Source organism: Drosophila erecta, unplaced genomic scaffold, assembly GCF_003286155.1.
Source record: "Drosophila erecta strain 14021-0224.00,06,07 unplaced genomic scaffold, DereRS2 tig00000055-arrow-pilon, whole genome shotgun sequence".
Classification (NCBI taxonomy): Eukaryota; Metazoa; Arthropoda; class Insecta; order Diptera; family Drosophilidae; genus Drosophila; species Drosophila erecta.
Window position 1 is genome coordinate 9,311,909 of NW_020825200.1, and position 27,507 is coordinate 9,339,415.

Here is a 27,507-nt window from a genome sequence, read left to right on the forward strand (position 1 = left end):
ACGAACCGAATCCGCTTATATGGATACCTGGTTGTATGGGTGTCGCTTGCCTCTCGACTTGCAACATTTCATTCGAGCGACGCGCTGTTCTTCCACACCAACCTTCTCCCCTCCCCAGCCCCTGGGCCCACTAAAAGCAGATAACTTGTGCTTGGGGACCAGTTTGGGCCAAGTTGGTTACTCAGCTTCCACGAAATTTTGTCGCCCGCTCAATGCAAAAATACAGAGAACTGAAGCGTTAAGGAAAAACTAATAAACCTAATTGCTAATTATCTTAATTGTATTACATTAGTCTAGTTGGTTAAATTATCACCAATTAATTGATTGGAACAGAGAATCGAAAATGTTCGCCTGACTGCGATGGAAGACTTTTCTGTACCTTTTTCCGTGGCTTTTGTCTTATTTCTTGAGTGCAACTTTGGGCCACAGAAAGCACTAAAAACCTACACCAAAACTGGTTTCCTCTGCCTGAGCTCAAGTCATCAATGATATTGTTTTCTTGTATATTGTCGACTCTGATTTTGTTATAAGCTCGAGTCTGCCTCTATGTTTTGGCTCACCGATACATGGCTCGAAGGTATACCTTTGGTAGCTGTACTCATCATCCAAGCTTTTCTTCGTTTTTCACTACCTAATTAGTTTCATTTCCCGCTGAAGGCTGTACAAAATAGTGGACAGGTTTCCGAAACGCATAAGCTTAATAAAATCTTGTTAGCTTGTCAGCGTTTTTGGGTGTTGGGTTGTAACAATGACCTCTCGGCCCTGTTTTGAAAGTCTTCATAAATCAGTTGGCATTATAAGCTGCTCGTCGAGTCTGCCCATTGATCTTCTATTCTAGATGTACACACGTCTTTGAAATTTAGTATCCACCTGCCGCCAATTTGTGTTTCATCTTAGCGCTTTCGGTGTCTCTATTTTTCTTCAACTCCGGCGAAATTGGTTCATTAACATTTTATGTAAATGCTCACCATCTATATCTATTAAAATGACTTTTTCTGCTCCGTAGGCACAAGTCTACCAAAGCGATTCGCGTGCACCAAAGTCTGTTCGCCCTGGCGAAATTAATCGGTGCGAATTGATTTTCGTTGTATTGAGTTGTTAATTAGAACTAATTAAATTCCTTTTCGCCATAATGAAGATTTCCATATGGTCTGCTGATTAAGGGAGCGCCAAAGTACCACTATTCAATGCATACTTTCAACAAATAATATTATGCATATATAACATTTTTATTTCTCTTAGTCATAAATATTCAAAGGGTTTAAAATCTCACATCATTCAATTAAGCTTTAAAGCGGGTTACCGAATTAGGGAAACAATCTTTAATTTTATAAAACTATTTTACTGTCCTTAAAATACTTTATTATACTTGGAATTGCTTTTTAGGGCATTGTGATTATTTTAAATCGGCAAAAATCAACTATTTTTACAATTATCGTTTATGATTTGGTCTACAAAGTTTCAAATGAAGCAGAGATTTCGAATAGAACTCTTGGCCGTCGGCGTTCAACGTCCTCGATAGTATAGTGGTTAGTATCCCCGCCTGTCACGCGGGAGACCGGGGTTCAATTCCCCGTCGGGGAGAATGTTAAAACATTTATTTTTCAAGTTCATGTTGTTGAAACATTTATTTTTCAAATTTTTGTTTTTATTTTATTTTTTTAACAGTTAATATATGCATAAACATTAATATTTCTAGGTCAGATTTATTGTTTCTTTGGTTATAAAAAAGAAAAATAATTCAACGGAAAACATTTCAAAGTGAAAAAATAATAAATATTATATCTGGTTAATCTAACACGAAGAGAATATATTTAATAGAACCAAAGTAGTACTTATTTAATTACAAAAATAAAAAAAATGCTTTCACATTCTCCCCGACGGGGAATTGAACCCCGGTCTCCCGCGTGACAGGCGGGGATACTAACCACTATACTATCGAGGATGTTGACCGCAGGCTGCAAATAGTTCTATTTCGGATTCCTTGGTGTTCTCACTCCAAATTAAGGTACTAAGACTTCAAGCAAATGTACACAACTAATTTAGGAAAATAGATTAACCTATGCCGAGCAAAACTATGAATAAAATAAAACCTGTACCCAGTCAGTAAAAGGTATATCATTTATTTATATTTATCACACCTTCCGTTAACTAGCAGTCATAGCTTGCACTTTTTGACAAACATTTTATCAAGTTACAAGGGCTTACTCGTTCACTGTTGAATATGATAAAGGAACCCATTCCTGAAGTCGACATGAGGATGGTGGCCAAAAATTCCGAGGCTCATAGGCGGGGCATTTTTGGCTTTGCTCCTCGGATCGGCATGGTCAGTGTCGACTACGACGATCTGGACAGGATCGACAACTTCTACTTGGAGACCCAGAGGTACCGAGACTATTACCGCGACCCGCACAACACTCTGCACAAGCCGCCGCGTTTTCGGCAACATCAGGGAAAGTGCGGCATTAAACTGGACACCAGTGTCCAGCACTTTTCCCGGCCGATCCGTTGGGTCAAGGAGGGTCAGCCGGTGCTCTATCCTTATTCCAAGGACACCGCCATGATGGTGGGCATACCGATTTCATCCATGATCACTGGCCACTACGCCAAGTCGACTTGCGTTTCTTTTCTTCGTTAGGCAAACTAATTTCTATGCGATTGCAGACGAGCTGAGATTTTTTGCGAAGTCTTTGTTTCCCATTAGGTGGCATGTACTTGGTGGTCAGAAAGACGCTCGCAGATCAACTCAATTCATTTGCCAGCAAATCACAGAGCTCGCAGGAAAATCTAAAGTCTTAACTATTAAAATACATATGTGAATGATAAATGTGCCTATTTAATTTTTCATCGTTCTAACAATCTTTTCTTCAGATGCATCTTCATCCAACGAGGCAGTTCATCTGCAGCAGCGGCTCAAAAGCCTGAGCACCGAGTTGGTTACACTGCGAAATCGGCTACACGTGGGTCATGGACCCGGTCAGGGTCAGAGCCAGGGAAATGGCTCACAGCCAGTCCCTCCAGGTCCCAGTGCGGGTCCCAAGGCCAACAACTTTGACCTAAACGCATCCAGTCCGAATCTCAACCTGAGCTCCAGCGGCGCAGGACTTTCAGCCACCGCCGTTCAGCAGCACGCCAATGGACATCACACGACATCGAAGGTAAGTGGGACAACAAAAGCTCATCCTCGCAATCACCGAGGACCCATGACTCTTGGACTTTGAAATATTTGAACGAATTAAAATAATAAAAAAGAATTGATTCCTAAAGTGCAATCTAGCACTTTTTCTTCTTCGCCTTCATAGAGATGTTTATTCCTTTCACTTCACTGCTCCTACAGAATCACAGCTTCAGCCACACATTGCCTTCGAACTCGGGCTCCGGGGGAGGAGGAGGAGGAGGAGCGGTGGTGTCGGCGCGGAACACCTCGATTCCACACCCACTTCCGCACCAGCTGGCCGAGAAGCCGAACCTGCCGCATCAGCAGAGTGGCAGCGGACATGGCCAGTCCAGCGGCACACTGCCGCACATGGGCGGCATGGGAAGTATCCTGGGGCAAGGTTCCCACTCCCATGCACCGCTCAGCCACAACAACAACAGCAACAGCAACAACAACTCCAACACGCTGCCCATGCGGTCGTCCAACTCTGGACACCTGGGCACCCATGCCGGAGGCGTTGGACACCATCTCAGCCACGCCCACAGCCAGCAATTGCCATACATCCCGCAGTCGAAGCACACCAATCCCTGCCAGAGTGTGAAGACACTGCCCTTCGGATTCGGATTCTCCGAGAGCCAGCAGAAGGCGCAGCAGCAAAAGCAGCAGCAGGCCAACTCCTCGCCCAAGGACATGCAGGATCTGATCCACCTGTCGGGACCGCTCACCGAGCACGCCGTGATGCGGACGCTGCAGGCCCGCTTCAACGAGCAGCGGTACTTTGTGAGTATTATCGGGATCCGCCCCTACGAATCACTTGTGTCCACACCGGACACACCGGGCACAGAGCAACACAGCCACACAGGGAAAGCACTTGGAACCGGTCTGGGGAGACGGGTCTACGGCAATTATTCTGATAGGTTGTCATTAAAAGCCAACTCCGTTTGCACTCGGCCTCAGATTAACAGCTAATTTCGACAATTACGTGGTGGAAGGCCGAGGAAGTCGATATGATCTAGTCGAGGGGAACAGTTTGACAACCGGAGTTGCGGATGAGGTGTGAGCATGTGGACAGACCAGGTCTGGGGCCTGGATCGGGTTTTACACATTTGATGGGATCGAGGCGTTCTTACTCCATGCAACTATAACTTGGAGTTTCCCACTATAAGTCTTAATAGGTGTAATTATAATTATTTGACTAAGCAAAGTAAGCACTCGTATGGCAATTAATACCATTGTGGTACGGAAGTCAACATTTTCTGTTTTTGTTCTTCCAGTTAAGTGTTGTGTTTATCAGTTAAAATAAATTAGATTCTAAAAATATAATCGTGATTGGAACTAAGGTAATTAGCTACTTTGGTTTTGTACTTTTTGTTTGTATCAAATATCCTGCAGAACAGCTTGCTGACCCCATTGTTAACTCATTTATACATTTTTCCTCGAAGTCGTCAAATGACCCGCGAAGCTTTTGACTCACCGGGTTAATTAATGTGCTATCATTTATCTTGCGCGGCGTTTCAGACGAACGTGGGTCCGATCTTGCTCTCCATCAATCCGTACCTGGACGTGGGCAACCCGCTGACCCTCACCTCCACACGCGCCATGCCGCTGGCCCCGCAGCTGCAGAAGATCGTCCAGGAGGCAGTGCGTCAGCAGAGCGAGACGGGCTATCCGCAGGCCATCATCCTGTCGGGAACATCGGGCGCTGGAAAGACGGCCAATGCGATGCTGATGCTGCGCCAGCTATTTGCCATCGCCGGCGGCGGCCCGGAGACTGATGCCTTCAAGCACCTGGCAGCTGCCTTCACAGTACTTCGATCCCTGGGATCGGCCAAAACCACAACCAACTCGGAGTCGAGTCGCATTGGCCAGTTTATCGAGGTGCAGGTCACGGATGGGGCGCTCTACCGCACCAAGATCCACTGCTACTTCCTGGACCAGACGCGCGTCATTCGTCCGCTGCCGAAGGAGAAGAACTATCACATCTTCTATCAACTCCTGGCTGGTCTCAGCCGGGAGGAGCGCCAGAAGCTCCACCTGGATGGCTACTCGCCGGCCAATCTACGCTATCTGCGCGGAGACATCGGCCAGAACGAGCAGGAGGATGCGGCTCGGTTCCAGGCTTGGAAGACCTGCCTCGGCATCCTGGGCATCCCATTCCTCGACGTCGTTCGTGTGCTTGCCGCCGTCCTGCTGCTGGGAAATGTTCAGTTTATTGATGGAGGGGTGAGTAGTAGTTGATAGCACCTTGGCCAATTGGATATTTTAGTTTTGTATATTATATATACATTCTCTTAATATTTATTTATTATTAAATAATCAGCTATTTAATTTGTAAGACTTTTTGCCAATCGGTTGCAAAACTGAAGCCAATGCGTTGACAGCTTCACCTTTATTTTATTTCAATGTTCACCGCCATCTAGCGGCGATTTCAAGTTCTAGCCAACTTAGTTATTAGCCGCTTGGTAGGTTGATGCTTCATTGGTGTGGTGGTCAGAGTGCTCGCTTTCGAATCCGTTCGCGTGAGTTCGAATCCGACTCTGGCATTCATATTATAGAATGCAAAATTTCTTGCGCTGATGCCATATTCCATTCGTCACAATAATGGAGGTAATTTACGACTGACAAGCCGTGATCGACAAAACACTCTGAGCGAGAAATATTTTTAATATTTTATGATCTGATTACAAAGTTATACTTTGAATTTTATGATATAATATAATTACAAAGATATATTTTAAAGTTAAATCTGATTATATTTTGAATATTTTACGATCTGAATACAAAGTTATATTTTGAATATTTTACGATCTGAATACAAAGTTATATTTTGAAAATTTTATGGTCTGATGACAAAGTTATATTTTTAATATTTTATGATCTGAATACAAAGTTATATTTTGAATATTTTATGATCTGAATACAAAGTTATATTTCGAATATTTTACGGTCTGATTGCAAAGTTATTTGTCTTTAGGATAGCGCAAGTAGGATTATTAGGTTATGATGTTCTGAACACGTTAACTAATTAAGGTTTACTTACATCACAGGGACTCGAGGTGGACGTGAAGGGTGAAACGGAGCTGAACTCGGTGGCCAGTCTGCTCGGCGTTCCGCCGGCGGCGCTCTTCCGTGGACTGACCACCCGTACCCACAACGTTCGCGGCCAGCTGGTGAAGTCCGTGTGTGGCGATGGCGATGCCAACATGACGCGGGACTGCCTGGCAAAGGCGCTGTACTGCCGCACGGTGGCCACCATTGTGCGGCGGGCCAACAGCCTGAAGCGGCTGGGATCCACGCTGGGCACCCTCAGCTCGGACTCCAACGAGTCGGTGCACAACCAGGCGGATGTCGCCTCCCAGCACGCCTCCACCATTGGCGGCGGCAATGCGGGCTCCAAGTCGATGGCCGCGCTCAATAATGCGGTGCGCCATGCCACTTCCGATGGCTTCATCGGAATCCTGGACATGTTCGGCTTCGAGGAGCCTTCGCCGCATGCCCATCTGGAGCACTTGTGCATCAACCTGTGCGCCGAGACCATGCAGCACTTCTACAACACGCACATCTTCAAGTCCTCTGTGGAATCCTGCCGCGACGAGGGCATCGTGTGCGACACCGAGGTGGACTACGTGGACAATGTGCCCTGCATCGACCTGATATCCTCGCTGCGAACTGGTTTGCTCAGCATGCTGGATGCGGAGTGTTCGGTTAGAGGCACTGCCGAGAGCTATGTGACCAAGCTGAAGGTGCAGCACCGCAGCTCCAGCCGCTTGGAGACGAAACCCACCGCCGAACCACACGATCCACGCATGTTCCTCATCCGTCACTTTGCCGGGCGGGTGGAGTACGACACCACGGACTTCCTGGACACCAACCGGGATGTGGTGCCCGACGACTTGGTAGGTGTCTTCTACAAGCACACCTGCAACTTTGGCTTCGCCACCCATCTCTTTGGCTCCGAGCTGAAGGCCCTATATGCCCAGCAGCAGGCGCCGCGTGGTCTTAGCTTCCGCATTTCGCCCACTTCACACTCGGATCTGCTGAACGGGGACGAGCCGGTGTCCACGCTGACCCAGGACTTCCACACCAGGCTGGACAATCTGCTGAGAACCCTGGTGCACGCCAGGCCGCACTTTGTGCGCTGCATCCGGAGCAATGGAACCGAGGCGGCAGGCAGCTTCGATAGAGCTACGGTGGTGCGCCAGATTCGATCCCTGCAGGTCCTGGAGACGGTCAACCTAATGGCCAGTGGGTTTCCGCATCGCATGCGCTTCAAGCAGTTCAACGCCCGCTACCGGATGCTGGCCCCATTCCGGCTCCTGCGTCGCAGCGAGGACAAGGCTCTGGAGGATTGCCAGTTGATACTGCAGTACGCACTGGAGCAGCCACCGGTGCTGGATGGCTCAGTGACCCTGGCCTGGGCGCCCGGCAAGCGACATGTCTTCCTCAGCGAGGGCATCCGCCAGCACTTGGAGCACTTGCGGACCGAGATCAGGCACAAGAGCGCCACCCTGATGCAGGCCACCTGGCGCGGCTGGTGGTGGCGCAAGAAGATGGGCAGTGGCGGGCTCAAGCGCTCTAAGATACCAGGTCTTCAGCAGGCGCCACTGCCGAACACCAAGACCACTGCGAACTCCGCCGCCCAGAGCAAGGCCGCATCCTCGACGATGGCCGCCCTGGCCGCGGTGGCAGCTGCTGCACCCATTTCTGGTGAGAACCGCCCACGGGTAGTCCCCTTCTCCGCCCATCTAATCCCCAAACTCTGTGATGCAGTACCACGCCTCTCGGCCAAGACAACGAACCTGGGCATTGGGGGCACAGTGGCCAGACCCAGACCACAACCCATTGCTGGGACTCCTCCGCCGGATCCGCAAGAGAAGTGCGACCAGAAGATCATACAGCAGACCTGTAACCTGTTTGGACTCGACTTGGTAGGTTTTCTCGATGTTTGCTATTCCTGCTATGAATTCTTGCTAAAATCCCGATTACTTTCATTACATTACAGGAGCGTCCGCCGCCCGTGCCGCCATCCCGATCCTACACGATCACCGGGAACTCGAAAATAAGCTATCCCCAAAACCGGATCATGAAGATGAACTTTCCGGAGGAGGGACAGTCGGAGGCGCCGCAGCTGAAGAAGGGCGAGGCGGTGACCGTGGTGGGGGCCTCCACCGTTCGGGGTCACCTGATGGTGGAGCACAAGGGGCAGAGCTTCCATGTTCCCTTCCAGTTCATGACACTCAGTAAATAGTGGGAGTCCACTGGTGTAACCGAACTGGTTACTGGTTATGATGCTGTCTGCCCTGGCCATTGGTGTAAAAATTTTAAATTAAATTTAAATTCAAAAAATTTAAATATGGGTGTCCGGCTGTCTACGTTTTCACGTTTTCAACCGTTTCGGATAAAAGACGTCCCCAATGTTTCAAGACTGTAAATATTCCACTTGGTAGATATAATAACAAGCATTCTTTCTACGAAGTGCATGCTAACTGAGGTGCTTTAATTGGGCCCGGACTTACGTAGTATTATTATTGTCGAGTTTATAAATAAACGCCAATCGATAGGTTGTAGCTTCAATTACATACCCACAAGTGCCAATCAAATAAGTTCTTCCATTTAATTCCTAAGTATTTTACATGTTACTGAGATTACATTATTCGCCGTTAAGTAATTAGTTAACTAAGTTTCAACAACACCATTCAATTATTATTTTTTGATTTCACTTAAGAATTGTGCATCTTATTAGACTAAGATTCATTTTGTCATTCAAATAAACGAAGCATACATTGAAATATTTTACGTATCTTGCTTGTTTTATTACAGAGCCTATTTACTCTGTTTCTGTAAAAATCCTAGTAATAATAGTTAATGTTCAGACAATTAATGTTTTTCCCGCGCTGTTTTTAAATATTTCGAAATGTTTATATACCTGTGCACATATCTTTATATATTTAGGCTTATAGTGTTGGAAATCGCCGCATTGCACGCAAGCAGTCCAAATGCAAGTAGTTCAAGTCTCGATCGGCAAGCATGCAAACAAACAGCTGACAGTATTTGTTTTTGTTAATCTCGTTCTGAACAAAAATTTCGATGTGAGATGGAGCAAATAAATGAAGACATATGGATAAATATACTAAAGTACCTGCCCATGTGTGATCAGCTTTCGCTGGCCCAAGTCAACCAGAATATATCGTCCTACGTGAAGTATCAATGGGGTCACCTCAAAACAGTGACCCTGGCCCGTGAGGATCTGGAATTTCTGGACCGGAATAGGAGTTAGTGCCGATGATATAGATTCGATCCCATACTAATAAATGTAATTGTGTACTTAGAACTGATGCGGGAATGCCTGGGTGGCTGGTCGGCAACAGTGGAGCATCTGAGTCTGCCAAGTGCCAGCAGTGATTTGCTTAGGAAGTGGACCGAATACAGCTTCCCACACCTTCGATCGCTGCACTGCTACATGGACTACAACCTCGAGGAGGCGGACGAGGAAACCCTTCTGCTTACCAAGTTGTTTCCGCTCCTGACCAAGCTGTCACTCTATAGCAGCACCACAGGTCGTCATTTGTGGCACTGGAGGCAACTGAAGGAGTTGAGTCTACACTGGTGTGAGTATCTGGACCCGGATAATTTCGCGGAGATCTTTGGCAGCCTAAAGCTGACCAAGCTGTCTTTGCTTTACTACGGATACAACGTGAACTTGGGCGAAAAGGTTGTAGATATAACCCGGTGTAGCACGCTTGAAGAGCTCCACATCGACGACCACCATTTGTTGGGCGATTTCCTGCCACGACTGATGAATCTGCCGCACTTTCGCCGTTTGGCCTTTTACACGCGGGACTACTATGAGTTTTTGCTAGGTTCGGTGGCCAGGCACAAGCCGCTGAAGGTTCAATCGCTTCTCTTCAACGACTCCTTCTGGAGCAGTGAGCGGGTGGCGGAAAGTATGCTGCATATGACCAATCTCCGTCGGCTGGTCCTGCAGGAAGATGACATCGACTCGCAGCAGCTGCACAACATCTGCCACAAATTGCCAAATTTAGAAGAGCTGCACCTTTTGGCGATGCGAGAAGTTCCCTCTCCCAGCCATCTATGGAACTCTATAGGTCACTGCCACTACCTGAGGATCCTAAACCTATCCTCTACCAAGCTGAGCAGCCAGTGGGTGGATCTCAGAAACTCCTGCCTGTCAAAAGTTCTGCTTAGTCGCAGGATTCCGCTGACCCTGCATCTCCACAACACTGGATTGGATGCCAGTAAAGTAAGTTACACAGACCAAATTGTGCAATGACTTCTAAGTTATATTATCGCCCTAGGTTCTGCGGGATTTCGATTGTGCTTCTCTAAAAATCTCCTTTGAGCCCATACATTTGAATATTTGGAGTTCCCGATTTGTGGAAATCGAATTCAGTCCAGACTCGTAGTAGTCATTTAAAAACCTAAAATGGCATTTGTTTCTACCTCAATCGACAAATAGGCGTAGATGGCTATCAATCCAACTGATGATGGAGATCCAGATTATACATTCTCACTAAAGTATAATTTCCTTTGCAAGGGAATAGAGTCAAATAGATCGTATCAAAATCAAGTAAACAATATGTGTTTTAAACATTAATTTAAAAGCTCCATAGGTATCACCAAATTTTGGCTGCTAAGATTTCAAAAGAACAATGTATAAGAATGATAAGGCTTTATCTTTATTGGGGCAAGAGCCCCAACCTTTGTTTACCTGCAAAAGCTAAATGGACGACAACAATGTTGCCTCAATGCAGTTCAGCTCTAGAACTTCCTAAGTACGGATACAATTGCGAATGGATCAGTCAAAAGTGGATGAACTCAAACATAAAATGCGGCGGATCCTATATTGCGGACACAGTGAAACCGACCAACTAAAATATAAATTGTCCCAAGTTCAAAAAGAACTTGATGAAGCTAATGACTTTATTGCTGAAATAAAATTCGAATTGGATAGTGTAAGGTGTACCAAAGACACAAGCGTTCAAAATGTAATCGACTTCTATCTGAGCATAGGTTGATATACTGGCTCTGCAAAATCAATGGCTACGCGATGAATTGATGATGCTAAAGGCCGAGGAGGTGGGTGTGATTCATAGGGACTTGGAGGAGGACCCAGCAACTCGAAGAGAGCGTCGCAGCTATCGACAGCAAGTTTCTGCTGGAATGGTGTCTCCTCAGCTCAAAAGGCCACTCCAGGAGCAGCGATATGGACGCAAGCTGGATAAACTAATGGCTGATTACTCGGAATCAGAATTTATTTACCAAAAAGGCCATTAGCCACTTCCGACTTCATACAAACAACTTAAAATATACGGCCTTATCTTTGTTGTCACGCTTCATAAAAATATATTTCTGAATCACCTTTTCGATATTCGATAAAGATACAACAAGAAAAACTGTGCCCAATTCGATTTTCATTGTTTCAGTTAATGTTTGCTGATTCGCACTTGTTGCCTTTGACGCTTCTAATTTACCACATACCATATATATATATATGTATTTATGTGTCTACGTTTAATTAGTTGTAGCCTATTTATTGCCAACTACGAGTTGAGTGTGTTGGAATTTATGGTACCTTGAAGTCCACTTATCTGGCCAGCTCCATTTGGAACTCCATGCATAAATCACCCGATCCTAATTCTCGTGTAAATACATTCATGCATAAATAAAATCAATTGCATTTGCAGCTCGCTTCTTTAATGGCTGGTTTGCTGGAACAGGCGATGTGCAATGCATTTGCAACTCCCAGATGGAAAGATACATTTTATGAGCGCCGGCAATTGGATGGCCAGATGCGTCAGGTGTGCGATTGTGCTCGGTTTGGGGCCAAGGATAAAATGGCCATTTCCAAATTAGGGGAGCCCCGGTTAAGAAATAATGAAACACAAGCCAATTCCCAAAATGTAGATTTTTATTTGATCGTGTCCGACTCACGTTAAGATATATGTTTGCAGCATAGACACAATAATTATTAAATATATATGCAAGTAGAATTCCGTAATATATTTGTATCGCATTAGTTGTACGTGTGTTTTAATAATTTATATTTACAATACTCAAGAGTCGCGTGGGACCAAGTCGGCTATTGATAAAATAAACTTTCAGTTTCGTTGGGGTTTTTTTCTTGGCTTCATTTGGGGGCCAAAAGTGTGTAGCATATAAGTATGTATGTGTTTTTGTGTAGCTCTTTTTCTTTTTTGTTAGTTTATGTAAGACATACCTAGTTAAAGATTTTTTGCGCGATTATGCTTACACTTGAATATATATTTAGGATATTTATTTAAGTTTCTCCCTTCTCTCTTTACCTTTTCCCCTATTCTTGGGTCAAAACGAGCAATTAGCAGAGTGACAGAGTTAAATCTGAGTTGAAAATTTTCATAATTAGTGTTCAACATTTTCATTCGGAGCAACAGTTTAACGCTTTTATTCGGGTGTTCGCCATTGGTATATATAATTTCGATATCTGTTGAATATTAGTTTTGTATAATTCTTGAGGGGAAATAGGAAATATGTGATGAATTCATGAGGACATTTCCGTAATAAATATTTATGTACAATGAATAACAAACAATTGAACGTAATGCAAATGAAAGCTCTAGGAAGTTATCAAAGTATGGGTCCAGTTTGGGTGGAGAAGCTGACACTCGTCCTTGACGTCCACAGGATACGCGCAGTCCGGACTCGTCCAGACACCGACTTAGACATCGGTCTCGGATCGCCTCCTTCGCCCGGGTCCTCCGGCAAAGTTGGCTGCGGCCAGACCCATGCGATGTTTCGCCTCCTGGGTTCCCGAATATCCACGGGCCAGGCCAAAGTCCACGGTTCGCTTGGAGCTTTGAGGACGAGTAGGTTTTGCAGTTAGAATTCAAATATATATATATGGGTCCATCACTTACTTCTCCAGATCGTTCCGGGCCCGTATGATGGTGCGTCCAAAGCGAGTCATCAGTTCCATGAGCAAGTCGTCGGGCACCTCCTCCAGTTCGTTATAGCCAGCGCCACCGTATCCTCCATTGGATTGGCTATTTAAAAGTCAGCGAAATGGAAAATTAGAGATTGGCTTGTGGGGTGTCTGATTGTGTTGTATTTATACATCTGCACAAAGCGGCTGAGCAGGATATCTAATTACGCTGGCCCCGTTGAATTTGACATTCGACTGGCTTAAAATCTTCATTTGCATGGAAACCCAATTATTTGTTAAAGCCCAAATGTTTCCGAGCATTTTCCATTCGAGCAATCGCTAATTAGTCGGGCAGGGTCAATGAATTTTTAATAGTTACTTTGATAAAGGGAAATTGAGTTTTAAAACCCCCACACAAGAGTTGTTCTTAGAATCTGCCATCTACACACATAAGCGGCACAAGTGCCGCAAATTTTTAACACACTTTTCTGTCAACGTTTACATTTTGTTAATTGAAAATTTCCCTCGCCATGCGAGCGCTTTTCCGCCTGTCTAAGTATATTATTTTATCTCGCACATGGCCAGGACTCTTATTCAGTGGGGTAATTGCTTTGCTCAAATATTTGTGTGGCACATTTTTTGGTCTTCGCAGCTTAAGTGCCAGAATTTAATTAGACTGTGTATATCCTTTTGTATGTGCTCAGCCAAATTGGAAAGGATATGTCTGCAGTTGGGTGGCGGAATAGGGTACAACTACCTGGGCATCGGAGCTGCCTCGATGCTCGAGATGGCCAGGAGGCAGAAGAGCAGGAAGGCCAGGGCGAAGCAAGCGCATCGGTTGGTCATCTTTGTGCGGCTGTCTCCTGAAAGAGATCGGAAATGATTCCATAAACTTCCAAACTGCAATTTGAGCAATCTAGAGTAAATTTAAGCTAAATTAAGCGCACCTTAACCAGAGAAAAATATTACTTCCCCATCAGTTTGGATTCTACAAAGGCATTTTACACATTTTCCTGGCCAGACATTTGGGCCGTTTTCCAGTGCTTTCATAAACTTTTTGAAAAGCCAAGCAGCTTAGTGTTCTAAGGTCAACATCAATTAGAAGTCGATGGGGGCGGTTGAGTTTACACACAGAACGGAAGTCGAGTGGCGACCAGGTTTTTCCATTAAGTGATTCATTAACTGCTCAACGAAGCAGTCCCAATCTGGGTTACCCTTCCTGTTTTCCGACCTTCCTGCTCAACTCATTTGCGTTGGAAACTAGCCAGCAGCGGCAATGTAACCTGTTGTCCACGCTCCCGACGTTTCACAAGACCTCCACTTTTTGCATTGCTCAACTGCACTTCCACTTCCTGTCATCGTACCCTCGTCCCATCGGATGCCCCTCGTCCTTCTGCCGCTGCTCCCAAATGGTGTTGTCACTGTTGTGTTTGCTGTCGCAAAACTATAGTCCCGCACAATTCTCTGACATCAGTGGCTATCCTTTGACACCCCAGCACTATCCCCGACATCTGTGGCATTCCCCCGAGGTTCCACAGTCGCCTCCTGACACTACTGACACTCCTGACACCCGGTGACACACTTCATTGCCCGGGCAACAGGCTGGTCAAATGAATTGGCTCCCGGAGCTGATGGTTTCTGTCATTGCCTTCATAACACGTCCTCCTCCAACTCCCCCCTCGCACATCATCTCCTTTGGGTCCAGAGTCAACATTTGTCCCACTGCCAGCTGGGGATTTGCGGAGCACCGGATAACACAGTTGGATAACCGCTTCAGTCTCCTTAAGTGTCAATAAATCACAGGCACGAGGTAGTCTGAGTGGAATAGTTTGGAAGCGTTTGTACTTAGGTGATAATCAATTAGTTTATGCATTGTATGGATGCAATGGATGGGGACATTAATAGTGGTTCAATTAAACGCCATCACTTTGTAACACTCACTCATTTGTTGTGAAAAATGTTTAATCTTATCACGCATCTTATCAGCAATTAGCAAGTTATTAGTGACAATAAATGCGGTGCATAGAACTTGATTGCCTAAAGTTAATTCCTTATTCTAATTCATTTATGATCCAATTCATTTATTATAAGTGGAAAACAGATAAGCACAAATACCCATGGCTGTAAAACGCAAAGCCCAACCACTTACAAGGTCGTAAACAGATTAGATTGCTAGACCATCAGCCTTCAGAAGGTGACCCACTTCAGGTGACCCAGAGATTCGGTGTAAAATTCAAAGAGCTCGTATTTATTGATTACCAAATGCGATCGTAAATTAGGCGACTGGGGCGAAGCCAATGCGGTTGTTGCCCAGATCGAACTCGGTGTAGTACTGGCCAATGAAGACATCGCCCAGAATCCAGAAGTCGGTGCCCATGTACTCGAAGGCGGACATGCAGTTGCCGTCCGACTGGATGACGTAGGCCGAGGGACTCAGAACGAAGTCGGTGCCACCGATGTTGAAGGTGATGTCGGGCAGCGAGCTGACGGTGGAGCAGTCCAGGTAGCCGTCCTCGCCCACGTCCAGAATCTCGAAGATGGTGATGTAGGCGTTGTAGGGAGCCACGATCAGGGAGGTGCCGGTGTCGGCAATAGCCTGGCAGTCATCGCACAGGGAGAAGCCGTCGATGGAGGAACTGGCCATGTTGAACTGCCAGTAGCCCTGCTCCGAGATGGGAACGTAGGTCAGGGAGCCAGAGTACAAGGACGAATCGGAGCCGCCGAAGATCAGTTCGCCACCCTTAGTGGAGGTGCCATCGCGGGCCAGATAGAACGAGAATACGGAGCTATCGACCAGACCCTGGGACACCATGTTGTAGAACGGAGGAGTCACGCCATCCACGGCCAGGGACTCATAGGCCATGCCCAGGATGCCATCGAAGTTGGCGTCGTTAAAGTTGGTGCCCGGCTCGTTGGTGGACTCGGCAAAGGTCTGGCTCTGGATGCTCAGGCCATTGACGTCGACGGTGTCGGTGGACAGGTAGCCAGTGAGGCTGCCAGTTCCATACTGGATGGAGAAGGACTCGCCGTTGGCCACGTAGGTGGAGCTGGCGCTGGAGTCGTACTGGTTGTGGGTCTTGCAGGCATCGCTCTGGCAGGTGTTCGAGGGCACCCACAGGTTGGAGGAGCCCGAATCGAACAGAACCTTGAAGCTCTGGGCGGGCGTTCCGATGCTGATGGCTCCGTAGTAGGCCATGTTCATCGAGTTGGACAGCTGCTCCTCATCCACGCTGCGTAGCGAGGGCAGCTGGTACTTGGTGCGCAGATAGGACTTCTCGGCCAGCACATTCTGGCGCGTCTTCACGAAGTTCTGCTCCTTGAGGATCGGCACGCGATGCAGCTCGGCGCTGGCCAAGGCCGCCAGGAGCACTACCACAGCACTGGTCTTGAACATTCTATTTGGTTTGTCGTCTACTCGAGTTCGACTAACTGACGATCGCAGCAGCGGTCTAATTTATAGCACCTGCCTTCAATCACAGCCCGAATTGTCCGGTGATAAGATTTGTTGACCACTCCAGTGTTAAGCAGTATGAGTTCCTAATGCTCACCCATCCGATAAATATAATCGGGCTTACTATCTTTTCAGGTGTGAGGTGATAATTTGGCTATCTTCTCGATAGCGCTTTTCTCAAGAATGGAGTCCTGAAATTCGAGTACGCAGCTAGACTTTGTTTTGATTGGGCATTTCGAGTGACTTGGCGATATTAATAAGTGACTCTCCATGCTAATCTGTCAGTATCATTTACTAAGCTCACATATTAGCCAATAACAGAGATAGCGATAAGTGAGTTTGGCTATGGGAATAACCAAGAATTTTGGAAATTCAGCAGGCATTATGGGCAAAACCATTGCTTAGCAAAAATAATTGCTCGACCATTAACGCAAAATATCGAGCAATCATAGGTAATGTTAAATATTTATTTAAGTCAAGGTATACACATGTAACCAAGGACGCATTACCAGAATGAAGCTATTCTCGATTGGTTAATTTCAAGCAACGTGGGCATTTGATCGTTTTCAGCCAAGAGGAAACGCATCCAATTCGGCTTAAATTCCCTTCCAATCAAGTGGTTACAGCTGAGCACTTCCCCCAGCGATTTGCTCGCTCATATAAAATATAAATTTCGTTTGGGCAGATAAAAGCCAATGCAGGTCCGGCAGTCATCTTCTTACCGCGGCTCCTGCCATTAAGCTTAAGTCCCTATTGAAATCAGCTTCAAAATCAAATAAAATAAAATGCCACTTCAATTGGCCAAGGAGGACAATGGAGATTCATGGGTTCGATTGCGTTTACTGCCAGCGCAGCGCCTGTTTGCACATGTGGGATGGTGGGCAGCAATGTGGATTTCTGGGTGGGATCTCGGGTGGTTCTGTGCGGTTCTGTGTGGTCAGCCACAGGTTAATTGTGGTGCAGAGCATCCGCCTTTATCGGCGAGGGCTTTCAGCACACGGACAGACAGGGGACCACATGGAGGTGTCCACGGGCGAGTGCGTTGCGCACTTGCGACCCAAATAAAGTAATCAACGGATTTCACGCACCGACGGGCAATTTCGGTAACCATAGTGGTAACTGGCACTGGGCACACGGGGCGTATGATTACTGACTTTTTGCTTGTTGTATTCCTGCGGTGACATTTCATGTGCAATTATTAGGCTGCTCAGATATCAAATGGCACTCGTGCCAGTCTCCTCCAGCCGTTTATCAATCATTTTTGATTTATGGGCCAGCGCGAGTGGATTGAACTGGAGTTGATTGTGGTCGACAAATACGTAAATAAAGTATACGCCCCGGGTGGCTGGCCAACTAACCGAACAACTCACCGAAATGTGTGCGCTCGCATGAATTTCGATTTATTTTTATTTGCTGTGCGTGGACATGGCTTAAAGGCTTAGGCCGAGATGCAAATAGTATTTAACCAAAAATAATCAGCAAACATTCACAATTGGTAAATATTTCATGCAGCACAGGGGAGCCAGAGAACAAATAAATTGGTATTATGGAAAGTATCCGGTTCGGTCACTGAGCATTTGCCTCCGAGTCACCAATGGGTGGCAGGTTCCATCAGGCAGTAGCACCCACTCCCACTGCTCCTACACATTGACCTCTTTCCGCCGATTGCATTTTCACAGCTTGCTTGATCTCCGATGCACCCACTCGTGGTTTATGAGCCTCGGAGTCAGTCAAGTGCCAGGCGATTAATCGAGCAGGATATTGAAGATTCGAATAAACACTAGCCGGCGAACTTTGGCCTACAAGCACATTAAATATAACCCGACTGCGATGACAGATAAATGAAACAAGCGAAAGTAGTTTATTTTATGCTGTCAATTGCATACGAAATAGTGGCAAGGATTTAACGGAATTTAAGAGGTATATTAACTTTGAGTAACACTGAAAGCTAAATAAAGGGTATCAATCATTAAATGGAAAGTTTGGGCTTTCTGTTTTCGGTTGGAAAGAGCTAATCAGAGATTGACTACCACAAACGAACTACTCAGGAATGGCGATGTTATCGCCTAACAAGCTGCTCTAAGGAACTTCAAAGAGATGTCCAGCAATCAGAAGTTGTCTACTTAATCTGGCGTTTAAAAACCCCTGGAGTATGAAAAGCCAGCCCAACCGAGTGGTCGGCATGCCATGGCCGCAGCATTCAAATCCCATCAAATGGGAATTGGCCAAACAGCTTGGCCCGCTTGCTGGTTAACCCAAATCAAGTGTTGCCCAGTCAGCACAGGCGTTTGTCTAACGAGATGAGATTCCTGGCTGGCAGCCCACCTGCCACGCAAAACTCTCACCTTGGCCAAGTGGCAGTCTGGATGGCGATGTTGGTGGTGGCAGCTGGGAGCTGGAGGCTGGGAGCTGGGAGGTGGGTGCAGCCTGGACAAAAGTGTAACACGAGAGTCAGACATTGAAATTGCATTGCCTTGATTGTGGCCAAACAACACAAGACACACTCGCACCCTGTGCGCCCCCGGCTTTGTGGGTCGCTCGGCGGCCCGCTGCGTTGGTAACTGGAAACGTACTTATGATTGGTGGGTGGGGCAGTCGGAGGTGGTGCTCGTGGTGCGAACCTGGAATCTGGAATCTGGGATCTGGCCACACGAATGGGGAAATTGAATTTGGGTCATTCAATCGCAAGGCCACTTCCTCAGCAGCGACAACCAAAAATGGGTCCACGTGCTTTAATCCCAATACCCAGCAGTAATTGACTTTGATGGGTATACTGATTGAAGGACCATTTAGTGTCCTGTCTTTGATGGTTACAAAAAGAAAAGTTACCGCTCATTTAAAGATTGATTGTTGCAAATGAACCCATTTAGTCCAGGTACTTCCAAAAACAAAGCACTTTATACATGATTTGATTTAATACCCATTGCGTACAAGTAATAATTTGATTTATAACTAAATACTGAATGTAAATATTTTCAAACTTAGTAACAAGCTGAAAGTGCCTTCCTGATAACATTACACATTTACCTTGAAATGTCTTTGTAAAATAATGAATAATTAAACAGAATATGCATTTATTTTAGGCTCGAAATGAAAAGTTATTCCAATCCTTTAATTTGCGTTGCCTAAGCCCTTAACCTTAACCATTATTTAATTAGTTATCGTTGACGCCTGAAATTGAATAAATTGCACGTAATTTAGCAAAGCCTGCCAGTGGAAGGGAAAGCTAAATAATTAGGGCAAATTATTGCCACGGCAGCCACTTTCAGTTGCATTAAATTTTCATATACCAAATGAAAATTGCGTATACGCACGGAAGGGGGTGGCACTGGGTGGGGATCTTGCCCAGAGTACCATTCCCGCCGCGTTGTAATTGGATGCTTATTGAATTAGCGACAAAGTCGGCGGATTCTGCGGTGTCCGTGCCGCTGGACTCCCAAGGAGGAGCTGGTGGCCCCGCTGGGTTCGTGGCTGCCATTTTAGATATACATCAAATTATTCCGTTTGTCAAATTAAGCAAACAAGACCCGCACAGTCGGAGACAGTAGATTGATTTGGATTTGTGTTGGCAGACATTTGATTTGCCCGATCCGGCCGAGCGTGTCCTTCGTCCTTGCGGTTCGCGATGCCATCTTAACTGATTAGTTGGCAAAGCCACTGGGCCTAAGTCGGCTGAATGTCCGCAAACAGGTGAGTTGTCCAGCACAGACTGGCTAATGGAAAACTGCTAATAAGCCCTCGCACTTAACTATCCAAAGCAGAGAGTGGTGAGTAGTGAGTTTTCCCAAGCTTAAGTACGCAATACTCCGAAGTTGGAGCCATATATTATTTACCTGGAATCCGGCGCAAATCAGGGGATATCAACAAGTCAGAAACGCGACCACTTCAAGTGTCGAATGTCTGTAGGCAGCGATGTGTGACATCAATCAGGGCAAAAATCTTTAACCGATTAGATTGGTTGTCGAGTCAGTTAAGCTGGTTACAACTATTAACGCTTTATAGCACGCGACGTCAGCACTTCAAGCTCAACAATCACACTTTAATACAAGTTATATGCACAGGTATTTAAAATGATTAGAAAGCGGTTTCAATTTCAGCCAAACACTGCGTTTCTTATACAATTTGAGTGCGCTCTGTTTACGACCAGCCAACGACTTATCCTTCACACACGCTGGCCTAAAAGGTCACGTCATAAACCACTAGTAATTATAATTGTATAACCTATAATGGTTATGTACCATTAAAAGAGCTGTGGAAAAACTTTAGCCCGTTCCCCGCGGGAGGCGAACTTTGGGGCGAAAGCGAAAGTTTCCTCGGTTCCCGTTGAAGGGACATGGAGCAGAGACAACTGAGAATTTCTCGGATGCCAAAAACAATGTAAAAATTGTTGACCCAACCAGGAGCGGGCGGGGCTGAGGTGAGGAGCTCCTTTGCCGCACACATAAAGACAATGAGGTGGAAAAGGCGAACGGCAAAACGGCAAGGTGGGCCAGAGGTGAGGGCTTGTCGGAGCATTTAACTTGCGGAGGCTAAAAGCATTGCCCACAACAACCGACAGGATAACATCCTCCTGGGAGTTGCCACGCGAGCGCCGCCTTGGGTTTCTTGCGAGACCGAGCCTTTCAGGACGTGGATGAGGCTGAGGACGTGAACGTGGATGAGAATGAGGCGGAATCAGATTTCGGGGAGTGGGGCAGAGGCGGCACTGGGCGGAATCTTTACTTGGGGCCCGGCACTCTTTGCATTTACTTAAAAATTCATTGCGGCCCAAGGAATTCTTTTATTTCACTTCGGCCCCAAACCTTGAATCTTTAAAATTGATGAAAAATTATGCCGAAAATGTCGGCAACAGATTAAAATAATTGCACTCAACTAGAGCGAAGTTTCGAATGGGTATTTTGGGGCATTCGGTTGGACTTGGAGTTTGCGGTTGGAGCTAACACCGTACAAGCCACAAATTATGCCGGCAACAGGTTTATGCCAAATGGGAATTTTGTGTTGGGCAAATGTTTTTATTCTTTCACATTTCTGTATGCAAACTGTGGGAATTTGTGAATTAGCCTCCGGTGATTCGGAATTGTTGGGATCTTTTCTCTGTGGTTGTGCCTGCCACAATTCGATACATTGTTTTAGTCTTTGATGAGTTTTCATTGTATGACCCAGACGATGATTTGAAATGCAAAAGAAAGTAAAGCATGTCCCCAAGGTATGTTCGACAAAATACTATAAATGTTTTATTTATGTCAAATGTATTTCGAAAAAAGGCTCACATGAGCTGATTTATGCAGGAGATCCAGTAATGAAGAGTGTTAAAAAACATTATTGAGTCTTCGATCGCGTTTTACTTTTTCTGTAGCGGGCATATTTGATTTGTTGCATAAAATCAGCCTATAAAGTTATTACGAATAATAATGAAACATGACAACGGCATCAAAAATATAGTAGCACACTTTTAAGGGCAGTGCGCTAAACTTTCCGTATGGGTTTTGCGGCGATGATGCCACATAAGTGTATCTTAAAAAGTATAAACTGGAAAAAAAGAAACTTTGCAAATACTTTTCGCACTTGATAAACTTCTACGTAACTCATATGAGCAATGGCGCCGAAAGCCAAGTGCGTCAGTGGAGTGACAACAAATTCAAATGAAACGAAGACCATCAACTATGCCAGAGGGGAATCAGCGCACAAAAAATGCGAAAGCAAAACTTGTGTCAAAAGTTTGGCTAAATACTTGGCGCTGCCATTTTGTTGTGCCCACAGTACTGCCATCCAGCATGCCACATCCGCCGCCAGCAGCAAATCCAAATCCCCGGTGCCGTCATCATGTGCACCAGTTGCCAGTTGTCGACATATCGATGTCACTGGCGCAGCTCCTGCTGCTCTGTCACTTTCGCTTGATTGCATTGTCAGGTCGGTGCGGTGGAACCACTCCTCCACATGTATTATGCAACCCACAGCCAACACAGCCACCCACCGCCACCCACAGCCACCCACAGTCACCCACCGCCACCCACAGCCACCCACTGGAACCCACTCCTTTGGCTGACTGATGAACTGCCGGTCGCAATGACGTTTGTTTGTTTATTTGTCTGTTTGTTTATGTTTTATGAGCATTGTTGCCACAACTTTTGCTCAACACAAACAGTTAACCCCGCTCGATTGCTCTTATTTTGCATTGAATTTCTGTTTGCCAGTTGCAAAATGTAAATGTTTCTCCTCGATAACACAAAGCTTTACTTTGAGCTCGCGCTGCCAACGTATTGTGATATTTACCATGGCAGCTCAAGTGCCCTTAATTGCCTGCAGCAATGGTACGACCTCTGCTAATTTTGTGGCATTTCAGTTTGGGTTCCACACATCTTGGTCCTTTGAGCCGCAAGAGTAAACACGAGAATGCAGTTGAAGGTCCTGGCGAAACGTGTCCTGCGCCTTGTTTTCATTAAGGTAATACGTTTTATTCAACATGTTTTTTTCTGTTTGAAAATTCTCCTAAAGGAAACCATTATAATAATGAACATTTTGGCCAAACTCAAAGGCGAATTCTTAAGCACTCGCATGCGCTAAAACACATTTTATTGGCCTCGTTTAATATGCGGCTTTACTTATTTCGCACAGCCAGCTGAGCTGGCGAATAGTATTTAATTTGAATACCGACCATAAACATTTGAATATTTTTGAAGCCGAAATTTATTACAAAATGCTAACTTTGTCATACAAACAATTCGGGCGAAATGCGAAATGGCGGCAAGGTTTAGGCCACTTGGATGGGGGGGATTAAAACAAACACTCCCAAGGAGGAGCACGCATAAAACCCAACGCCAAAGCATTTTTGAGGACACAGGAGCAGGTGGAATGGGGGCTTCTGGGCAGGAGGAATGCATGTCTTATCACCGAGCTCTGCTGTTTGGAGTCACGTGGCAGCAGGAGCCCGAGTAACCGGCGAATGCTTATGGGAAAATGCAACATAAAATACTTTTTAAATGCGAATAAATATTTGGCAGCTGTGCGGTGGAATACCATCAAAGCGTGTGGGTTCCTGGCGATGCAAACGCAGGAGGAAAGTGAAAATTTACATGTTAAGAGGTTAACATACTGCCTGACCGAATTTATCTTCCATCAAGGCGTAAGCAGCGCAGAATTAATCAAATGGGTAAGAAATTGCCTGCAGTTGAGCGCCAATATTGGCTGCAGAATTGCAGATAGAGTAGCGCAACCGCAGGGCAGGAAATGTATCCGTTAGATAAATAGGGCTTAAAAGTATTGCAGGTCGAATACTTAAATACTTGCACTATTTAAATGATTTATGCACTACACTCCCTGCTAAAGGCAACGTTATTGCAATTTTAGTTGAATCTAAAGACCTGCTATATGGCATAGTAACTAATGCTGCTTATATTCAAGCCAACTTTTAACAGATTGTTACGCACTACATAAAGCCCCTTCACTTGACTTTTAACACCCCTGGTATTTGCGAGTTTATGAATTCATAAACTCGCCCAATTAGAGGCGTAAACATTTTCGGACTGAAAATCGTGCCCAATTAAATACATGCAGCAGGGTCGTTTGGGGAATATAAAGTGGAAATATTATGAGCAAAGTACTCCCCATAATAAGAATGCAATAAATTGGGGCAGATGAGCCGCATCTTTGTATTTAGCATGGAGTAAACAGACTGCTCCGAATGGAAAGCATCCGAATCTCATCTGCAATTGTCCCCAGTTTGTTTGCATTGCCATTGCCTTTGGAGCGTGTTAATTTTCGAAGGGGATTCCATTCCTGCCCGGCGGTGATTAGCATGCACATGTGAGTCGGGGCCAAAGTTCGGTAGCTTCCCAGAAAACACTGGCTAAACAATTTAATTAATAAAAATATGCAAATTTAATTAGAGCGAGAGCAGTTCAAGGAGACTTGGCCCACTGCCGAGCGGGTTGGGAAACATTTTTGGCCCAAAAGTTCCCTAAGCTTTCCTATGCGTCGGTGTTTTTCGAATTTTGGGGCTTAAGCCCCTTTTCGCCATGCTCAAGTGAATTTTTAAAACCTCTCGCTTAAGCATTTTTTAATTGTTGCCCAGTTGAGGTAAACTCCTTTACTCCAACACGAATTAATTAAGTATGAAAGTTTCCGCATCCGAGTGTTTTCGCAGACCCGGGGATAAAAGAAAATGAACGGCCATGGAAGAAATCCCAAGACCCAAATCATCTGCCCTCTTACTGTCTGCACCTCCTGTGTGTTCCCCATTGTAAATTTAAAGAAAACAAGAATTGTCCACAAATTGTCACAGTAGAGAGCATTTCATAAACAACCCGAGGGCAGGACGTGAAAATAAGTAGTTTTTAACGTCCTCCACTTCATCCAAAGCACCTGAGCACGCGAATTGAATTTTCCAGAAATGGGATTTTACGCAAGAAAGTAGGCAACACAAAGTGATCAAAAGGTCGAAGGAGTGTGGACGGCGAATGAAAATACATTTAGTGCAGAAAGTGTTGGATGTGGGTTTAGCTAAACTTTTCTGTTTTCCAATTGAAATGTGCAACAAAATGGTGCATAAAGAAGACTACTTTGAGTTCACGATTTTGGATTTGAACACAACTAATACTATGGTGTTATTACTCTGAGGTACTCTGTGGTCATAAACTGACTTTAATATGTCCATGGGCAGTTGAGCCGCCAAAAGAGCAATGCACCGCTTAGTGATTAATGTCTGATCTCTTGGAAATCATGTGAACTGAAACCAATTAAAAGTAAAGCTCAAAATAGTATCCGAATTGAGTTGATGGCATTACCACATTCAAAGCCAGTAAAAACATAATCCGCCTTGTTTACAATTTCCTTCATGATACTGAATATTCAATTTGAAAAGCGGATGTAAAAAATGGAAAGGATTAGAAGCAATTGGCGTGGACACTGTGGAAAACCAACTCACGTTTTCTGCTGCCGCAGCTAAGCGGCTTTTGCGATGCACCGCACTTAATACATTTTTAATTTCATCATTTTTCAATTATACTTTTGTTAATCTACATGGTTAAATGGTCTTCAATTTGATGCCCACGTAATCGAAATTAAATTGCTCACTTATTAAACGTTGAAACTGAAGTCATGTTGCTAGCAACTTCAATTGAATTTTCTTTAAGTTTTTGGGGCGCATCAAGTCATTCGAATCACTGAACAAGTGAGCCGTTTCTGCGAAATCGAATCGAATCGAATCGCCCAACTGTTGTTATTAATACAGGGGAACTTTAAGATCACAAGTTCCACACTAAAGTTTTTGGCAATTTAAGTTAGAAGCAGCCAGGAGCGTTACCCCATAGGATCATAAAACTATAAGGGCGCTCTAATGTGGCAGCAAAATAAGCTCAAAATGATTGCGATAATCCAAAGGACTTACTTGCCCCGAGCCCAGCCAAGAGGTAATAAAGCCAAGGAGCCGCTTCAATTTTGCAGCAAGAAAATAAAGATTTCGCCAGGATACTAGGGGCAAAAGGTCGCCCGGGCCAAAGCCCAAGGAGAACCCAGCCCATTTGGGTAGGACAAAGGGGATGCAACAAATGTCCTAGGCTCAACACACATCATCGAAGGACCTCTGCATCGGTCCTGGGTTACATGTTGACTTAATGGCTTGGGCCAGCTAAGAAGCAATTTAGAAAAGGCCGCCTGATTTTCTGAACTATAAGCGTTGGCAATTTTGAGCCTTGAAAACATAATTAAAAGCAAGTCGAAAAAACAATTTGAGCACAAGCACTCATTTTATTAAAAAGTTCGCTTTCTTAAAATTGAAATATTTAAGAAAAGACGTCTAATTGACTTAGAAGAAGTGGGTACTAGGTGTTTATAATGTCTTCTTGATTGACAATCAGTGAATACTATTTAATAAGCATATTTACTAAAGCAAAATTTCTTAACAAACTAAAACATGAAAACAAACTTCCTGTTTTCGAAAATGTAAATAAAAATTTTATTACGATTAAATCCAATATGATTACTGACTCTTTCAAATAAAAATTATTTTTTAAATTGCCCGTCGGCAAAAATAAATAGCTTGTTATTATATGCGATTATAAAGCTTTCCGTTAAAACAAGATATCTTATATAGAATAAGCTTTTTTTAGTTCTTCTGTAAATTTACTTATATGTCATAAATATGAAATATAATTATTTTATTTTTACTTTATAAATGTTTAAGACTGTTTTAACTATTTGGTATCATAAAAAGGATTATTAAAATATATGAATTAGCACTAGTAGCATAAAACATACCTAATTTGTATTTATAACTTTTCTAATTCAAATGAAATATCTTTGCTATATGTGTTGCATATAATGAAAAATTTAATATCACTCACCCTTTTTCACAAATGCACACAACACTATTGCTTTATATGCGATCAAAGTTCAATTGTTCTCGATCGATTCCACTGCAAAACACAGAAACAAAGTTCAAAAACTGTTGAGAAACGGTCGATGGGATTTTGGAAAACTTTTTGGAATCGGTTCTTTATAATATTATTATATTAACCGTTACTGCTGCTGACTGCACCGCTTTGAGACTGAAACGCAAGTGAAATCGGCAGCCAAGGAGACCGCGATTTATACGAGGCCAGGATACGAAAGATTTCAACGCGTTCAGGTGGCACCCGAGTGGAAACTCCGAAGTTCGGTCCACGAGGACTGCCGCCCACGAAAGTGGCAGTACTTGCTGCTTTTGGCCGATTTCGATGGCGATTTTGCGCAGTCATGGCTGGTCGGTGGGTGCTGGCCCACTGGTCGTATACGCAACACGTGGCAAAGGGGCAGCGGCAATGGCAATGGCAATAGGGCAACCAGTTGGATACGTCCTGTATCAGTTTATTAATCATCTATTACGCACAATTATCGAAGTGTTTATCGAGCCATTGTCCATCGATCATGGCTATCAGCATTGGATTAATCAGCATCTGATTGTTTTCAATTAGTGCCTCGACTCCGGCAGCTGTCAGCCGTCAA

At 44.9% G+C, this 27,507-nt stretch overlaps 6 protein-coding genes and 2 non-coding genes across 13 annotated transcripts in view; 5 read left to right on the forward strand and 3 right to left on the reverse strand.

Moving 5' to 3' along the window:
• The window catches only part of LOC6541803 (unconventional myosin-IXb), a 28,719-nt gene extending 19,762 nt beyond the window's left edge, over positions 1-8,957 (forward strand). For both annotated transcript variants that reach the window (XM_015159924.2, XM_001969172.3), the window contains 6 exons: positions 2,872-3,158; positions 3,338-3,937; positions 4,676-5,380; positions 6,205-7,864; positions 7,928-8,085; positions 8,160-8,957. In XM_015159924.2, coding sequence (XP_015015410.1) covers positions 2,872-3,158; positions 3,338-3,937; positions 4,676-5,380; positions 6,205-7,864; positions 7,928-8,085; positions 8,160-8,405 — 3,656 coding nt within the window. In that variant the 3' untranslated portion in view covers positions 8,406-8,957. The remainder of the gene's footprint in view (positions 1-2,871; positions 3,159-3,337; positions 3,938-4,675; positions 5,381-6,204; positions 7,865-7,927; positions 8,086-8,159) is intronic.
• Positions 1,513-1,584, forward strand: Trnad-guc. Its single transcript has one exon. It is a non-coding gene; the product is annotated as a tRNA-Asp (tRNA).
• Trnad-guc lies at positions 1,874-1,945 on the reverse strand. Its single transcript has one exon. It is a non-coding gene; the product is annotated as a tRNA-Asp (tRNA).
• On the forward strand, positions 2,153-2,827 carry LOC26526555. The gene has a single exon (XM_015160043.2). The coding sequence runs from the start codon at positions 2,225-2,227 to the stop codon at positions 2,636-2,638; it is 414 nt and encodes a 137-aa protein (XP_015015529.1). The 5' UTR covers positions 2,153-2,224; the 3' UTR covers positions 2,639-2,827.
• Positions 8,958-9,157: 200 nt separating the features above from the next.
• On the forward strand, positions 9,158-10,802 carry LOC6542862. The gene is made up of 3 exons (XM_001969173.3): positions 9,158-9,429; positions 9,487-10,418; positions 10,474-10,802. Exons 1-3 carry the CDS (start codon positions 9,252-9,254, stop codon positions 10,579-10,581), a joined length of 1,218 nt encoding a protein of 405 aa, XP_001969209.1. The 5' UTR covers positions 9,158-9,251; the 3' UTR covers positions 10,582-10,802.
• Positions 10,803-10,898: 96 nt separating this feature from the next.
• Positions 10,899-11,571, forward strand: LOC26526089. Its single transcript, XM_015159959.2, has 2 exons — positions 10,899-11,130; positions 11,189-11,571. Exons 1-2 carry the CDS (start codon positions 10,969-10,971, stop codon positions 11,450-11,452), a joined length of 426 nt encoding a protein of 141 aa, XP_015015445.2. The 5' UTR covers positions 10,899-10,968; the 3' UTR covers positions 11,453-11,571.
• A 497-nt stretch (positions 11,572-12,068) lies between these two features.
• LOC6543006 (diuretic hormone class 2) lies at positions 12,069-27,085 on the reverse strand. 5 transcript variants are annotated; one of them, XM_015159539.2, is made up of 5 exons: positions 27,041-27,085; positions 26,868-26,939; positions 13,831-13,939; positions 13,072-13,197; positions 12,069-13,008 (listed from the first exon to the last, which is right to left on the reverse strand). In XM_015159539.2, the coding sequence occupies exons 3-5, from the start codon at positions 13,920-13,922 to the stop codon at positions 12,873-12,875; spliced, it is 354 nt and encodes a 117-aa protein (XP_015015025.1). In that variant the 5' UTR covers positions 13,923-13,939; positions 26,868-26,939; positions 27,041-27,085; the 3' UTR covers positions 12,069-12,872. The 5 variants fall into 5 exon arrangements, with proteins under 5 accessions (XP_015015025.1, XP_026835102.1, XP_026835100.1 ...); XM_026979301.1 differs by lacking the exon at positions 13,831-13,939; XM_026979299.1 differs by lacking the exons at positions 26,868-26,939; positions 27,041-27,085 and adding an exon at positions 15,018-15,022 and having other exon boundaries at positions 13,834-13,939.
• On the reverse strand, positions 15,304-16,513 carry LOC6542760 (lysosomal aspartic protease). Its single transcript, XM_001969175.3, has one exon. The coding sequence runs from the start codon at positions 16,468-16,470 to the stop codon at positions 15,352-15,354; it is 1,119 nt and encodes a 372-aa protein (XP_001969211.1). The 5' UTR covers positions 16,471-16,513; the 3' UTR covers positions 15,304-15,351.
• Positions 27,086-27,507: the final 422 nt, after the last annotated feature.